The sequence below is a fragment of the Myotis daubentonii genome, chromosome 4 (genome assembly GCF_963259705.1).
Source record: "Myotis daubentonii chromosome 4, mMyoDau2.1, whole genome shotgun sequence".
Taxonomy (NCBI): domain Eukaryota; kingdom Metazoa; phylum Chordata; class Mammalia; order Chiroptera; family Vespertilionidae; genus Myotis; species Myotis daubentonii.
This window is the reverse complement of record NC_081843.1, coordinates 42,461,222-42,478,487: the sequence shown is the minus strand read 5'-3', so window position 1 is coordinate 42,478,487 and position 17,266 is coordinate 42,461,222. Positions and strand designations below refer to the sequence as shown.

The 17,266-nt window shown below is 40.7% G+C and overlaps 1 protein-coding gene across 1 annotated transcript in view; it reads left to right on the top strand.

The window, feature by feature from the left end:
* Nucleotides 1-1,369: 1,369 nt before the first annotated feature.
* SNX2 (sorting nexin 2) overlaps nucleotides 1,370-17,266 on the top strand; it is a 50,511-nt gene continuing 34,614 nt past the window's right edge. Inside the window, exons 1-2 of the mRNA XM_059693783.1 lie at nucleotides 1,370-1,528; nucleotides 13,741-13,858. Of these exons, the coding sequence (XP_059549766.1) occupies nucleotides 1,421-1,528; nucleotides 13,741-13,858 (226 nt within the window). The 5' untranslated portion in view covers nucleotides 1,370-1,420. The remainder of the gene's footprint in view (nucleotides 1,529-13,740; nucleotides 13,859-17,266) is intronic.

Here is a 17,266-nt window from a genome sequence, read left to right as displayed (position 1 = left end):
CAGCAACCCATTTAGGGTCTTTTTGTTACCTTGAACTGCAATATCCAGTAGGCAGCCTCTAACCACCTGTGGCTATTTATATTTAAACTAGAGGCCTGATGCCCGGATTTGTCCACCGGTGGGATCCCTTTAAGGGATCCCAGGTTATGAGAGGGCGCAGGCCAGGCCAAGGGACTCCACCAATGCACAATTGGGGCCAGGGAGGGACCACGGGAGGGCTCCAGGGTGTGTCCGGCCAATCTAGCCAAGTCCCGATTGGCTGGACCCCAGCAGCAAGCTAACCTACCGGTCAGAGTGTCTACCCCCTGGTGGTCAGTGCGCGTTATAGTTACCCGTCAAATGGTCACTTAGGCTTTTATATATATAGATTAATTAAAATTCAATAAGATCACATACTCAGTCCCTCGATCACACTAGTCACATTTCAAGTGATCAGTGGTCACACACACTAGTCACATTTCAAGTGATCAGTGGTCACACACGGCCAGTGGCTATTCGGTTGGACTGCGCTGATACAGAGCGTTTCCTTTGCATCAGACAGTTCGCTCGGACACCCTGGGACAGTTATTGGCAAACCGTGGCTTGCGAGCCACATGTGGCTCTTTGGCCCCTTGAGTGTGGCTCTTCCACAAAATACCACGAGCAGGCGCGCATGTACAGGGAACGTTGTGGAGTGAAAGAAGATGTAGTGTTGAGGATTGAGAAAGGTATGTTGAGATGGTTTGGACATATGGAGGGGATGAACGAAAGGAGATAGACGGAACAAGTATACAAGACGAGTGTGGATGGGAGAGTTGGAAGGGGTCGACCTCAGCTAACGTACCTCAATCCCATTGAGAACGTTTTTAGCAAAGGCCAGCTTAGGAGTACCCTAATTAAGTTAATAACAATGTACCTACCTATATAGTTTAAGTTTAAAAAATGTGGCTCTCAAAAGAAATTTCAATCGTTGTACTGCTATTTGGCTCTGTTGACTAATGAGTTTGCCGACCACTGCCCTGGAAGACTTGTGAGCGAAGTCTCCCTTCCATCAGTCCCCAATCTTGCCCTCCGTCTGGGTCTAATCCCAGCGGCACCCAAGCACTGCCACTTCCTAAAGGAGACTTTGAAGCTGGGGACGCCAACAGCAGTCCTTGGGCCTCCTCCTGCTAAGAAGATGGGGTACCCCAAGTCCCAGCTTCTTCCACAAAAGTCAGCACAGCCAGCGGGCGGCGAAGGGCAGCGAAACTCAGCGCCAAAGCGGGAAAGAGGCGAGTGGGCGGGGCTTGAGCGCGGGCGCCGCGGGGAGGCCGGGGGCGGGGCGCGCGCGGCTGGGCGGGGCCAGGAGGGGCGGGCCCGGGAGCCGGCCGCGCCAGCCCCGCCGTGCGTGCTCACGTGACCGGCCCGCGCGGCCGCTCGCGCAGTCCTGGGGCGAGCGAAGATGGCGGCGGAGAGGGAGCCTCCTCCGCTGGGGGACGGGAAGCCCGCCGACTTTGAGGAGCAGGAGGATGGCGAGGACCTTTTCACCAGCACTGTCACCACCCTCGAGGTGAGACCGCGTCACCGGCGGCGCTGCGCCCCGTCGCTCATCTCACCTTCAGGAGCCTTTTCCCTGCATGAACTTGTCCCTGCCCACCCCCGCCCCCCCGCCCTCCTCCCGAGCTTGCCAGGACCTGGTCGGGAGGACGCCTGTGCCGGGGGCCCCACCTCAGGCACCTGTCAGTGCGCTGGAGTTGGCGGGGGCGGTTAGGCCTTCTCGGACCCGCCGACCGGCTGGGGGTCCGACCTGATCCCCGGAGGGGCAGGGACTGCGCGGAGCATCGCGGCGCCCTTTTCCTGTTCAGCTGGTCTTCCCAGGTGTTCCTTGCACCTCGTCCTCCGGAGCGGAGGTCTTCCCCTGGGTCCCAGCGCACCCCGCCGCTCTCCTCTCCGGGGCGACCTCCGCAGCCCCTTCGGGGAGGTGCTGGCTTTCCCCTCCCTGGGGACGGGGCGCCCCCGAAAGGGGAGAGCAGTGAGGGGAGCGCCGAGCCACCCAGCCGCCCCGGGGAGCGAGTGTGTGGGTGCACTTTCCCCGGTCACGGCCCGACAGGAGCCCTGAAGGTGGTGCCTTTTTTTTTTCTTTCCAAACTACCTGGTAGGTTAAATGCATTTGACCGGTTTTGTCTTCTTTAGTTCCAGTATTTTTTTAAGGATCATAGTGTTTGTGAAATATAAAGTTGAAGGGAGGGAGTAGTCCAGGAAACTTTGTGTGTGTGTTTTAAGTTGCCGGGGAAGAAATAAAAACAGATCCTCACTCCCTTTTCCTCTTTTCTCGCATGGTCAGCGATCTGTGAAACCAAGTGTTCCTGTTTTCCGTCAGAGGAAACACCCTCTATGAACTCAACTGTATTGGGTCCCTTTTGTTAAGTTCACGTTTGAATTTGCTTTGCGTTTGATGAGAGCACACACACCTCCGAGCCCAGTGTTAAGTGTGCATATGTGTATTCAAATGTAAGCACATTTCCAGAGCATTGTTACCTCAGGCTGTACTTTCTGATAAACTGGGTTTTGGTTTTTTTTCAGTAAGCTTTTTTGTCTTGTTCAGTTCTGCACCAAAGCAATTGGAAATTACTGTCAAATAGCCTGTTATCTGAAATTCAGTTCACCGGGAACTTCCGGGAACAGTTTCAGCATTGACCACGCTCTGCTCATTGTATTTGTAGGGACCAGCCAAAACTTACCTCCCCTCAGATTATATGCTTCTTGGGGCCAAAGACAGTGAGTGCCTTGATCATCTAAGTGTTCCTCACAACATCTTGAACACCTGCATTTAGTAAATGTTTGCTGGATTGTCAAAATCGGCATCTCCGAAGAATTAGTAAAAAATGATCTTGCCAAACAACCTTTTGCGGTTAGTATCCTTTTAGACCTTTACGCATAACTGTACAGCTAGCTAGCTACCTTATATGTATGTTAATGTCTCGGCTGGAGGGTCCTGTCTTTCCTTTGAGGGCAACAAAGGATCCACTAGAAAGGATCAGGAGAAAGTTCACTGAAGTAAACTAGAATACTGTGAGCACTATTCATTCTGTTTAATTGACATCTTTAGACTTGAGTAAAGAATTGTAAGTTGTGTTTCCTTTGGGGGACTTTAAGCGCTCTAGTTTTTTGCAAATAAAAAAGGAGAGAAGGAAATTGATGCAACAGCAGATTAAAAGGTAGACATTTTAGGATTTTAATCCTTCTCATCAGGTGACTTTTAGAAGAAATTATGAGTTTATTTCACTTGGCGATAAGATACACCAGTGAAGATAACATTAGATAGCCAGAAATGGTTTATGGGCTAGAGATGTAGATTTTGGAGTCTCATAAACTTATTGAATGAGAACACTAACCCAGACTCTGTGTTGAAATATAGTCCCTGCCCTCATGGAGTATTTAGTAAATATTAAAAACATAGCTGTGTGACCAAAAACCTGCAGTACCGGGTGATACATGTGTAAATGAACCATGCATATAGTATGGAGATACTATAGAAGACGAGTAACTTAATTGCATAGAAATTATCTTTGGAACCCGGAAAGTGGGTGACATTAAGAGTAAGTAGAGACTTTTTTTTTTAATCCTCCCCCAAGGATATGCTTATTGATTTTTTTTAGAGAGAGGGGAAGCGAGAGAGAAACATTGATCAGTTGCCTTCTGTACATGCCCCAACCAGGAATGGAACCACAACCTAGGATATGTGCCCTGACTGGTATTGAACCCGCAAACTTTTTGGTGTAGGGGATGGGACAATGCTTCAACCAACTGAGCCACACAAGCCGGGGCATTAGAGACTCTTGATAAAGAGGAATTAAAGTTCAGTATCGCTTGTCCCAGCGCAACAGGGTGGTAACAGTGTGTAATTTTTTCCTCTTTTGTAATCTTAGATAGGTCTTCAACTTTAAATGTATTATTTTTTTGAAAACTTTATTATGAATTATGTGTGTTTCAGAGAAAAAACATTTTATTACCACGTATTTAAAGGCAACAGCATGGAAAATTATGTAGAGGTACAACTCTAGTTGACCACTTTCCCTTGAAGCCATTAACTTTAAGGATTTGAGAATGAACTAGAGGCCCAGCACATGAAATCATGCACGGGCAGGGTCCCTAGGCCTAGCCTGTGATCAGGGCCATTTCCTGCCGCCACCCACCCCGGGTCCCCGTGGTTCCCCGTTCTCCATTCTGCGATTGGAGCCTGCAGGCCTGGGGTGGGCAGGGACCGAGAGGTGGTCAGTGCACCTCATAGCAATTGGTCAAGCAGTCGTTCTGGTTATGGTTGCTGGGCTTTTATTATATAGGATTGTTTTTAGTACCTATAAATATGTTATTCTCTGAAGTTGCTTGAGGCAGAGATGCTCAGGTTTTTCTTTTGCAGACTTTTCTTAAAAAGATAAAATTATTCTTTAATGTTAATTTTACAAATGCACACTTTCCTATGAAATTGAATTCTTGTGTTTTTTCTCCCATGATGATAGTGTTTAGTTGAGATGACATTTATCTCAATTTAATAAAGTTCACTATCACCTCAGTCAAGATATAGAACACTTCCATCACCTCCCAAAAATTCACTCATGTAGTTAACCCTTTCCATTGGCAACCACTGATCTGTTCTCTGCTTTCTTCTATAGTTTTGTCTTTTCCAGAATGCTATATAAATGGAATCATACAGCCATGAAACTTCTTTTTTTCAATCCTCACTGAAGGATATTTTTTTCCCATTGATTTTCAGAGACGGTGGAAGGGGGTAAGGGGAGAGAGAGAAACATCTATATGAGAGAGACACATCAATTGGTTGCCTCCCGCAATGCGCCAAAAAGGCTGAGAATAAAATCTGCAGCCCTCTAGGAATATATCCCAAGAACTCAGAAACACCAATCAGAAAGAATATATGCACCCCTGTATTTATAGCAGCACAATTTACAATAGCTAAGATTTGGAAACAGCATAAGTGCCCATCAGCAGATGAGTGGATTGAAAAAATACGGTACCTCTACACAGTGGAATACTACGCTGCTGTAAAAAAGAAAGAACTCTTACCATTTGCAACAGCATGAATGGACCTGGAAAGCATTAAGCTAAGAGAAATAAGCCAGTCAGAGAAGGATAAGTATCACATAATCTCACTCATTTGTGGAATATAATTAACAATGTAAACTGATGAACAAAAATAGATCCAGAGACATAGAAATTGAACAGACCATCAAACCTCAGAGGGAAGGCAGGAGGTTGGGGCATGGGGGGCAGTAAGAGATCAACCAAAGGACTTGTACGCATGCCTGTACGTATAACCAATGTACACAGATGGTAGGGCGTTGAGGGCATGTGTTGGGGGGAGGGAGCAGCTGGGGAGAGGTCAATGCGGGGAAAAAGGAGATATGTAATACTTTCAACAATAAAGAATTTAAAAAAAAAAAGTTGATGCTTAGTAAAAAATAAAAATAAAAAAACCTGCGACCCTTCCATGTGAGGACCAACACTAATCACTGCTCAGTGGGGCCAGTATGAAACTTTTTTAGTCTAGCTTCTTTAACTTAGCGTAAAGCATCTGAGATTTATCAATGTTGTTGCATGTACCAATAATTCATTCTTTCTTATTGCTGAATTTATTGTATAAAGCACAGTTTGCTGTTGAAGGACATTTCTGTTGTTTCCAGTTTTTGGCATTAAAGAGTAAAGCCAATATACACATTTATGTATGCGTTTTTGTATGAACAGAGTTTTCATTTCTTTTGTATAAATACTGAGAGGTAGGATTGCTGAGTTGTATGGTTAATATATGGCTAACTTTGTAAGAAACTGCCAAACTTTCTCCCAAAAAGGTTTAGTGGAGATAAGGTACAGGGAGGTGAAGTCATTTGCTTTTTAGTCTCATGAGTTAATGGCTGTAGTATAATATAATTCAATAGGACATTGTTTTGAAAATCAATTATCTGTGTGGGTTCATTAAAACAAATGCATGATGCTTCAAAAAAAAAAGCATATTACTGTATTTCCTGGTATCATAAAAGTTATTTTCATATCAGATTTTACCCCTAATCAGAGAGTCATGCTTTGAATATGTTTTTGAGTATTTGAATCCTGAAGATTAGCCCCATGGAACCTTTGATGAAGCTGGATATATCAATTTCATTCTCTGGTCAGGTTTCTTTCATTTGATCTCTGAAATCTTATAAAATTGTAAGAGATTCTAAGAAAGAAAGCTGCCAAACTGTTTTCCCGTACAAACAGCTATATCATTTTGCTTTCCCATCAACAATGAATAAGAATTCCAGTTGTTCACATCCTTGTCAGCACTTGGTAGTGTAAGTTTTTATTTTAGGCAGTGGCGAGCTTGAGGCTAGTTTATACTGGCTCGAAAGATGATTGTTCAATTTTCAGTAATTTTGTAGGCTGGTTAATTCATACTGCTGTTGTTAAAAATTAAATTATATAAATGAATGCTTAAATTGAAAACAAAGGTAAATATTTTAAACTTAATTACTTCCTAATTCCTTTACTACATTTTACTTTTTTCTGTGTTCTTGAGGTTGTATGTCTATTCTATCTGTCTGTATGGTGAAAGTACATATTTTCCCAACTTTACAGTTTTGTGAGGGGTAATCAGACACAGTGGGGGGCATATTTATACCACAGAAATCCACAAAAGCTAAAAATCAGGGTCTTCTCTCCCTAAGACTCGTTTGCCAAACGTTTACCAGCATACCACTGATTTTTTTTTAGCCATTCTAATAGGTGTGGTGTTATCTCATTGTGGTTTCAATATACATTCTCTAATTATTAATGATGCTGAGTATCTTTTCACCATCTGAAAATTATCTTTGGTGAAGTGTCTTTTCACATACTTGGCATATTTTAAAAATTGGGTTTCCTTATTGAGTTTTAAGAGTTCTTCATATTTTAAATATAAATCCATTGGCAGATATTTTCTTTCTAGTCTGTGGCTTGTCTTTTTTTTTTTTAATTCTTACAGGAGGAATTGTTTTTCTCCACTAATTTCTAGAGAGAACTGGAGGGATGGTGGGTGGGAAACATTGACTTGAGAGAGATACATTGATTGGTTGCCACCCACATGCACCCCTGTTGGGGCTGAGAAACCTGCAACTGAGATATGTGCCCTTGACTGGGAATTGAACCTTCAACCCTTGGTTCCCCGGGCCGAAACTCTAACCACTGAGCAAAACCAGCCAGGGCTGTGGCTTGTCTTTTTATGGTATTAATAATATCTTTCACAGAACAAAAGTTTATTTTGATGAAGTTCAAGTTTATCCTTTTTTATTGATGGACCCTTATATGTCACCTATGAAATTCTTTGCTAATGTTAACTCAAGGTCACAAAGGTTTTGCTTATGTTTTTTTCTAGAAATTTTATAATTTTACATTTAGGCCTGGCATTCATTTTGAGTTAATTTTTGTATTAGTTGAGGTTCATTGTTTTTGCTTATAGATATCCAGTTTTTCCACCACCATTTATTGAGAAGTAATAATGTTATTAAGGTTTGTTTTATGACTCAGAATATGTTCTGTCATGGTAAATATTATGTGTGCACTAGAAAAAAATACATAGTCTGACGTTGGGTAGAATGTTCTATAAATGTTAGGTCAAGTTGGTTGATAGTATTTTTCAGTAAACGCAACATTTTTGAATCTCAGGTGCTTTATGCTAAGTTAAAGAAGCTCTTAGACTCAGAAAGTTTCTCCATTGGGTTGTCTTTGCATCTTTGTCCAAAATCAGTTGAGCATATATGTGTGGGTCTATTTCTGGACTCTGTTCTGTTCATTGATCTGTTGACTATCCTTTTGCCAGTTTTATGCTACCTTGATTACTGTAACTCGAGTCTTGAAATCAGGTAGTATGAATCCACTTTGATTTTTCTTAAATTGTTTTGGTTATTATAGTTCTTTTCTCTTTCCACATAATTTTATAATCAGTTTATTGATTTCTACAATAGACAATTAACATTAAAAATATTGAGCCTTTAAGCCATAAGTATACTGTTTCTCTCCATTTATTTAGGTCTTATTTGATTTTTCTCATCATGTTTATAGTTTTCTGCATACAGATCTAGCACATATTTTGTTAGTTTATACCTAAGTATTTAATGCACATATGGTATTTTTATTTCTTTTTAAAAAAATATATTTTCATTGATCTCAGAGAGGAAGGGAGAGGGGGAGAGAGACTAAAACATCAGTGATGAGAGAGAATCATGGATCAGCTGTCTCCTGCACACCCCACTCTGGGGATCCAGCCTGCAACCTGAGCATGTGCCCTTGACCGGAATTGAACCTGAGACCCTTTGGTCCGCAGGCTGACGCTCTATCCACTGAGCCAAACCAGCTTGGTACTTTTATTTCTTTTTATATTTATTAATTGGTGGCATATTGACCCTGTATCCTACAACACTGCTGAATACTATTTTTTTTTTTTTTTTGTAGAGTCCTTGAGATTTCCTATGTAGGTCAGGGGTGGGGAACGTCCAGCCCATGGGCTGTATAAAACCCTCAAAATCATTTGGTCTGGCCCTGCCAAGGCATTAGGGGTGAGTTAGTTAAATGTTTGACTAAATATAGCAGGCTAACTTTTAAGTTGATAATTTTGTATGGGCTGAAAATGATGTTATAAATATCCAAATGGCCCTTGGCAGAAAAAAGGTTTCCCACCCCTGAAATTGTGTTGTCTGTGATTAGAGCCTTCCTTCCTTCTTTTCTTCTTCCCATTCCTTATGCCTTTTTAAAATTTTGCATTAATGCACTAGCTAGGGCCACCAGTCTTATATTTAATAGAAACTTTTAAGAGTTTTAGCTTTTCCCATTTCATGGTTGTGGAAGAAAAAAAAATTTGGGTTTTTTTGCTATAAATATTAAGTTAACTGTAAGGTTTTTTGTAGGTGACCTTCAACTTTACTGAAGTCATTATTCTAATAATTTTCTGGTGGAGCCTACAGTTTTCTATATATAGCATCATGTTATCTGCAAATAATGAGAGTTTTGTTTATTTCCAATTTGAATGCCTTTTATTTCTTTTTTTATATTTGATGGTATTCATTTATTTTTATTGTTATAACAATTAAAATATGTCAAAAATAAAGATGCAGTGCTGTCTTCCAAATGCATTTCTGAAATACATTAATTCAGAATAGATGCAGAGGTAGCAAAGTGCTTATTTCTTGGACTTGTCTGAATGTTATGGCTAGGACTTCCAACACCATGTTGAATAGAAATGGTGATAGTGGGCATTCTTATCTTCTTCACAATCTTAGGAAAGACTTTCAGCTTTTTCTGGGGATGGTACCAATGGCAGAACTACACTAGGTTTATGCAGCAGTGACTCCAAGAAAAACTTAACTTTTGGCTTTTCACCATTGAGTATGATATTAGCTGTGGGTGTGTCATATATGGACTTTATTATGTTGAGACTAGAGGCCCGTTGCAGGAAGATTCCTGCAAGAATAGGGCTTCCTGCGGCTGGAGCGAAGCAGAGAAGGGAGTGAAACCCGCTGAGGCAGGTTTCGCTCCCGCCCCGCCGCCCGGCTGGTTTCCCTCCTGCTCCGCCACCCGGCTGGTTTCCCTCCTGCCTCCCGCCTCTGCCGCCTTGGCTCCGTTTCTGTCTCCGCCGCCTCTACTTTGCTCCCCTCTGCAGCACTTCACTTCCACGTTGTCTTCAGTCTTCACTCCCAGCCGGTACATGCAAACTAACCGCCATCTTGGTTGGGTTAATTTGCATATAGTCGCCCTGATTGGCTGGTGGGTGTGGCGAAGGTACGGTCAATTAGCATCTTTGTCTTTTATTAGTGTAGATATGTTCCTTCTATACCAACTTTGTCGAGCATTTATATCATAAAAGGATGTTTAACTTTGTTATGCTTTTTCTGCCTCTATTGAGATGATCATATGGTGTTTATCCTATATTTTGTTAATGTGATGTTTTGCATTAACTGATTTACAGATGTTGGACCTTCCTTGCATCATTTGGTTATGATGTTGGTGAGAAGAAAAAAATCAATTCCCAGTTGGGGCCATTGTCTGTGGGGATTTTCTTGTACATCCCAGAGATGTGCACTGTTGGGTTAATTGGCATGTCTAAATTATCCCAGTCTGAATGAGAGAGAGAGAGAGAGAGAGAGAGAGAGAGAGAGAGAGAGAGACAGACCGCGCGCGTGTGCTCACCTTGTGATGGAAGGGCTTGTGATGGAACCCTTGAGGAAGGATTGGTTCCAGGGAAGTTCCCACCTTAAGCCCTGAGTTGCTGGAACTGGCTCAGGCCAACCAACCAGAGTCCTGTTCTGGAACAAATGGGTTGGAAAATTATCTTACTTTTTAAATTAATTTTTCTTAAATGTATGTATATAATTTACATTAGAAATAGTTTGAGTAAAGTTTGGCTGGAAATTTTCCCGTAGGAAATTTACTTTTATTTATATCAATTAGCTTGTGTATATTAACCTTGTATTGTGAAACTTTACTTGTTCCGGAGGGTTTTTTTGTTGATTCTTTTGGATTTTCTACTTGGATGATCATGTCATCTGTGAACAAAGAGTTTTATTCTTTCTTCCCAATCTGTATACCACTTATTTCCTTTTCTTGTCCTACTACTTTAGGTAGGACTTCCAGTATAGTGTTGAAAAGCAGTTGTAAAAGGGACATCCTTTCCTTGTTCCTGATCTTAGTGGTAAGCTTCAACTTCCTCATTATTAGGTATAGCTATAGGGTTTTTTTTAGATAGTCTTTCTTAAGTTGAGGAAGGTCTCCTGTCTTTCTAGTTTACTGAGAATTTTATAAATGAGTGTTGAGCCACCACTACATTTTCATGTAGCTGTGCTGTAGGCTATCTCAAAGTATTCAGTATTATAGACAGTCTGATAGACAAACTTGTGGCCAGTTCTTAGGCATATTCATAATTATTTTCTTAGAATTCATTTGACAGTCACTGAGTGTTTGCTACCAGGAACTAAATAAAAATCATTAAATAACAAAAGATACTTTTCTTAGAGAGTTTATAGTCTATAAGCAGGTGATAATTATATTTATTGTAACTAGAGGCCTGGTGCACAGATTCATGCACTGGTGGGGTCCCTTGGCCTGGCCTGGGGTGATTGGGCCAAAACTGGCTCTCTGACATCCCCCAAGGGATCCTGGATAGCGAGAGGGTGCAGGCCAGGCTGAGGGACCCCACTGGTGCACAATTGGTGCCGGGAAGGGACCACAGAAGGGCTCCAGAGTGTGGCTAGCCCATCTCACCCAGTCCGGTTCAGGGCTGATCGGAGCCAGGGAGAGACTAGGGGAGGGCTCCAGGTCGTGTCTGGCCCATCTCACCCAGTACCGATTGGGGCTGGCCAGGTAGGGACTGCGGGAGGTGGGCCGGCCAGGGAGGGGCTGCGGGAGGGCTCCAGGGTGTGTCCAGCCTGTCTCGCCCAGTCCTGATCGGCCAGACCCCAGCAGCAAGCTAACCTACCAGTTGGAGCGTCTGCCCCCTGATGGTCAGTGTGTGTCAAAGCAACTAGTTGAATGGTCAAACACAACACTTAGCATATTAGGCTTTTATTATATAGGATGTGATAAGACAGGTAGATATTCTGTGGGAGCATATAGGCCAATCACCTTCCCAGACATAGCTAGAATTGAGGTTGTCTGAACATCTTTCAGAAGTAATGTTTTAGTTTATTTGTTTTTAAATTCCTTCAAGTGAAAATGGTTAGGTAAAGGAGGCCCACCTTTGTGAGAGTTTGAGTGTGTAAGAATAAGCTCCTGAAAGCAAAGAAAGCCTCTCCTTTCAATTTTCCAATAAAGGATTGAAATTTTTAAAGCTCTGAAGAAATGCTCTCATATCATAGAGGACAATTTACTTTAGAAGCTGACGATAAAATCGTATGACTTAGGAGTGGTGGGCTCAAAAGATTATTCATTGTATAAAAGGTTTACTAATTATAAAGAAAAAAATAGATAATTTGCCCTTACTAAAATTAAGATCTTCTATTCCTTAAAATCTACCATTAAGAAAGTGACATATACTGGGGGAAAAATATTTGCAGTATATGTCTGACATGACTAAGAACTTTTATCCAGAACATATAAAAAATGTCTACAAATCAGTAAGAACAATGGGCAAAATACTTGAAGAGACCCTTCAAAAAGAGGATATTCAAATGACCATTAAACATATGAAAAATGGCTGAGCATCATTATTCATTGGGGAAATGAAAATTCAAACCACAGTAAAATACACTCTGCACCTGCCATAATAGCTAAAATGAAAAAGATGGACTATATCAAAGCATTGACAAGGAGTAACTGAAATTTTCATATTTTGCTTGTGGGAATATAAATTATATAACCATGTTAGAAGATTGTTTAATGATTCAGCTATTCTGTAACTCCTAGGTACATACTAAACAGAAATTTGTTCCCATGTTTGCTAAAAGATAGATGTGGGTGTGGGTGTGTGTATGTATTAGAAAGTTCATACATTATTGATAGTTATAAAAACTGATAGCCATTCAAAGGCCCATCAACAGTAGAATGGATTAATTGTATATTCATACCATTGAATATTTTACAGCAACAAGAATGAGTAATCTATTACTACATACAACAATGTAGAAGAATCTCATATACATAACATTAAGAACAAAACCAAACACAAAAGAATATATTCTGTACGGTTACATTTTATGAAGAGCAAAAACTGGAAAAACTAATCCATGCTGGTAGAAACCTATGTAGGGAAAGGGTGAAGAGTGGAAGGGAGTATGAGCAGAGCTTCTGGGTTTGATGATAATGTTCTCTTTCTTGATCTAGGTGCTGGTTACACAGGGACGTTGGGCTTGTGAAAATACCTAGCTGTGCACTTTTTTTTAACCCCTCACCCAAGGACATGCTTTTACTGATTTTAGAGGCGGAGGGGGAAAGAGAGAGAAACATCTATTGGTTGCCTCTCGCATGCACCCCAAACAGGGATTGAACCCACAACCTGAGTATGTGGAACCAGGAATGGAACCCATGACCTTTTTGATGTATGTGATGATGCTCCAAACAAGTGAGCCATACATGCCAGGGCTAGCTGTGCACTTTTGACATGTTATGTTGTTATGTTATGTTATGTTATGTTATGTTATGTTATGTTATTTTTGAAGAGTATTGCTTTTAAATGTTATAAGAAAACTATAATAAAGCTGAAAGCTTTACAATCTAGATTCCATTATATTGGTCATTATACTTTAAGGTTAAGAAGTATAGAAATAGTCCCTTAGCTGAATTAAAATTTAAATGTTTGGGGAGAGGACATAATTTTAGACTAATAGTAATCTTAATTCAACTAGTATTAAATCTTCATCTTATAATAAAGCAGCATTTTGAACTTCTTACAATTGTAACATGTTTTCAAGATTTGGTTTTGACTATTATATACTAATTTTATTATATATGACCAAAGCATTAAATTTTGTTTTTGTTAATTATAATGCAACATGAAAAATTTGTATCTCAAAAGGGGTAACTAGAAAAGATTTTCTTTTTTCAATTTTAAGTGACTTATTATTAGAAAAAGAGAGAAGATGAGTAAGAATGTGTTTTGGGTTCATTCTTACCCTCAGAGGAGGAACTATAAATAACTGTGCTTGTTCTTGCTCCCCTTTCTATCAAGGGAGTGTCCTAGTTCTGTAATGTATAGAGACATAATTATAACAGATAAACATGCCAATCCATTATGTATTACTGGTTGTTTTTTCTTTTTTTTCACAGTCAATTCCATCTTCTCCAGAACCAATTAGTCTTCTTACAGAAGATGTTAGTACAAACTCCAATGGTCCAAAACCTGCAGAAGTTGTGCTAGAGGATGACACAGAAGATCTTTTTGCAGGTAATTGTGACTATCTTTGTTTATTTTAATAATAGGCAATTGTAGTGTGTATCCTGTTAGAATGTATTCTATAAAGCAAAATTAAAATTTTGTGTAAAATGTTAGCGGTAACTTTTCTTGTTAACTACTAGATGGATAAGAAATTTCTAGTTAGATAACTTTGTGAAAAATATAAACTGTTGAGAAGCAAAAATGTGATATTTTTCTGGTTTTAATAAATCACATTGTAATTTCATTGTTTTGATCAAAGTTCAGAGTAAAAACTAATGGTTGTGTCATTCATATTTTGAGAAATAGTTGTGATTATACTTTTTATTAATTACATGTTGTTACAAACCAACATTAAACTCTGGATTTAAAAATTACTTAATTTACAGTATATATATATATATATATACTTAAAATCTGTTTTAATACATCAGTATTTACCACCTCTTGCATTTTGATTCAATTTTAGGTGAGTAAATTGATGTTTGAAGAATTGAATTTTGATAAGAGGTCAGGGTTTGGTGTAGTTCATTCTACCTTTAAAAAAATTGGACTCTCTTCAAAACAATGTTGTGCTTAAAAATTAAAATTTAAGTACAATTTAATGTTTGGATATTAAAAAGCCAAATCCTTAGAAGAATGACACAACATGTTAAAATAGTAACTATGTGTGTTGAACAGTTTAATTTACTTGAACTGGCCTTCATTGAGTTAAAATTTAATATTATGTCCTTAACTTTTATAGTATTTGAATATTCAAACCATTCTGAATTTTTTAAAAATATATATTTTATTGATTTTTTACAGAGAGGAAGGAGAGGAATAGAGAGTTAGAAACATCAATGAGAGAGAAACATTGATCAGCTGCCTCCTGCACACTCCCCACCCGGGTTGTGCCCGCAACCAAGTCCATGCCCTTGACCGGAATCGAACCCAGGACCCTTAAGTCCACAGGCCGATGCTCTAGCCACTGAGCCAAACTGGCTAGGGCCATTCTGAATTTTTTATACAATTATGTTGAAGATAGAGTCCTCCATCACAGAGATCTATATAAGTTCTTGATTGGTTAGCTCCATGAAAAGTTTTCTCTGTAGCCCTAGCCGGTTTGGTTCAGTGGATAGAGCGTTGCTCTACGGACTGATGGGTCCCAGGTTCGATGCCGGTCAAGGGCACATGCCTAGGTTGAGGGCTTGATCCCCAGTGGGGGGCATGCAGAAGGTAGCCGATCAATGATTCTCTCTCATTGATGTTTCCATCTCTCCTCCCTTCTCTGTAATCAATACAAATACATTTTTTTAAAAAAAGAAAGAAGCCAGTTGCAGTGCAAATTCTGCATGATTCCACTTATATGAAGTATCCAAGATAGTGAAAAAAATAAAAAAAAGAAGTTTTCACTGTAAATGAATTTATGTACTTTATTATGTCAGAAAATTTAAAATATTATACCAAACTAGAGGTCCAGTGCACAAAATTCATGCACTCGGGGGCGGGGGTCCCTTAGCATGGCCTGCGCCCTTTCACAATCCAGGCACCCTCAGGGGATGTCTGACTGATGGCTTTGGCCTGCTCCCCATGGAGAGAAGACATAAGCCGGCAGTCAGACATCCTTAGCGCTGCTGCAGAGGTAGGAGAGGCTCCCACCACCACCGCTGTGCTCGCCAGCAGTGATCCTGGCTTCTGGCTGAGTGGCGCTCCCCCTGTGGGAACACAGACCACCAGGGGCAGCGCCTGCATTGAGCGTCTGCCCCCTGGTGGTCAGTGCGCATCATAGCGACTGGTCATTCTGCCATTCGGTTGATTTGCATATTAGCCTTTTATTATATAGGATACCAATCATATCCCTCCTTTTTTATAGCAACCTAACAACTTAGAGAAAAATCATAGTTAAATAAAGTTGTAATGTTCTTTTGTTTCTTTCCTTTCAGGGACTTTTCCCAGGGAGTCCTTAAAAGCTTTTTCATAGCATTTGTTTTGTTCTAAAAGTTGACTCCTTTCTCTACTAAAATAGGTAGTATTAATCTAAAATTGCGTGTATTCCTTTTCTAATATAGGGTCATGTATAGAAGTTTTGTATTACCCATTTTATTAAAGACTCTTTTACCTTAAAGTCACATAAAATGCTGAAACTAGAACAACAGAACTGTGTGTGTGTGTACACGTGCATACACATGAGCACAAGGAATGAGGATTTTGGATTTTTTTGGAGTGTGCAGTTTGCCACGTGAGGACTAAACAGTGATATTTATTTGCCCACTTAACTTGATTAGAAAAATCTTTTTTTATGTTTTAGTTTGTCTAGCAAGTCTATCCTATATAATAAAGAGCTAGTATGCAAATGGTTGTCACATCATCACACCGTAATGGCTCAGACACTCAACACTAGGGAGAGGAATGGGGACCAGCAGGCACAAATGAGCTTACAAGAGAGCAATGGGAACCAGCGAGGCTGCAGCCTGGGAGAGGGACAAGCTGCCCGCCCCACGGTCCCGGGCGCCAATGTTTGTACCTGCAGCTGTGGCTCAGGCAAAGCCGCCCGCCCACAGTCCCCTGTGGCTGTGGCTGGCCCAGGTCCTGGGTACCTGCGGCAAGCCAGAGGGAGGGAAGCCCGTTTCCCAGGTGCCTGCAACCGGCCAGAGGAGGGAATCCTGGGTCCCGGGTGCGGGGCGAGGCAGAGGCCGTTAGGGGCGATCAGGCAGGCAGACAGAGGTGGTTAGGGGCGATCAGGCAGGCAAGCAGGTGAGTGGTTAGGAGCCAGCGGTCCCGGATTTCGAGAGGCAGTCAAACATCCCCTGAGGGGTCCTGGATAGGAGAGAGTACAGGCCGGGCTGAGAGGAACCCCCTCCCCTTCCCGTGCACGAATTTTGTGCACCAGGCCTCCAGTACTAAATATTGTGATACAAATATGGTCAATGCCCATGTTTGTTTTAAAAGAAAAGAGAGAAATAGGGACTAAACACTAAACATAGTTATGTTTCCTTTGTTATTTGCAAACACTTTTTATGCTTTATCTTTTTTCTTAAACTCAGCTGCATGTCATAATCTGATCATTTTTATATGAATGAGTTAATACTACACTTGCATCTTATTTGTGAAGACTTTAAGTAGATATAGCATTCATTCCCCCTGCTATAGAGGAGTTTGGTTCTAGGAAACCATAATAGAGAGTAGCAATGTTACCAGAATGGTGAAAACTATTGTTCAGTAATAAGACCATGTACTTAATTTATTTCTCCTATATCAGAGGAGAGAATATAGATATTGCTATAGTGATTTAGCCATTTTAATTTTTAAACCATAAGGGGATTAGATTATATTGGTATGTACGCTGATGCATTTTATGTAGCATTTCAAATATTAGTTATGTCAGAAGTGGTATCAGTAAAAGTTCAAATGTGTATGTTACTATTGTTAACTTAGAGA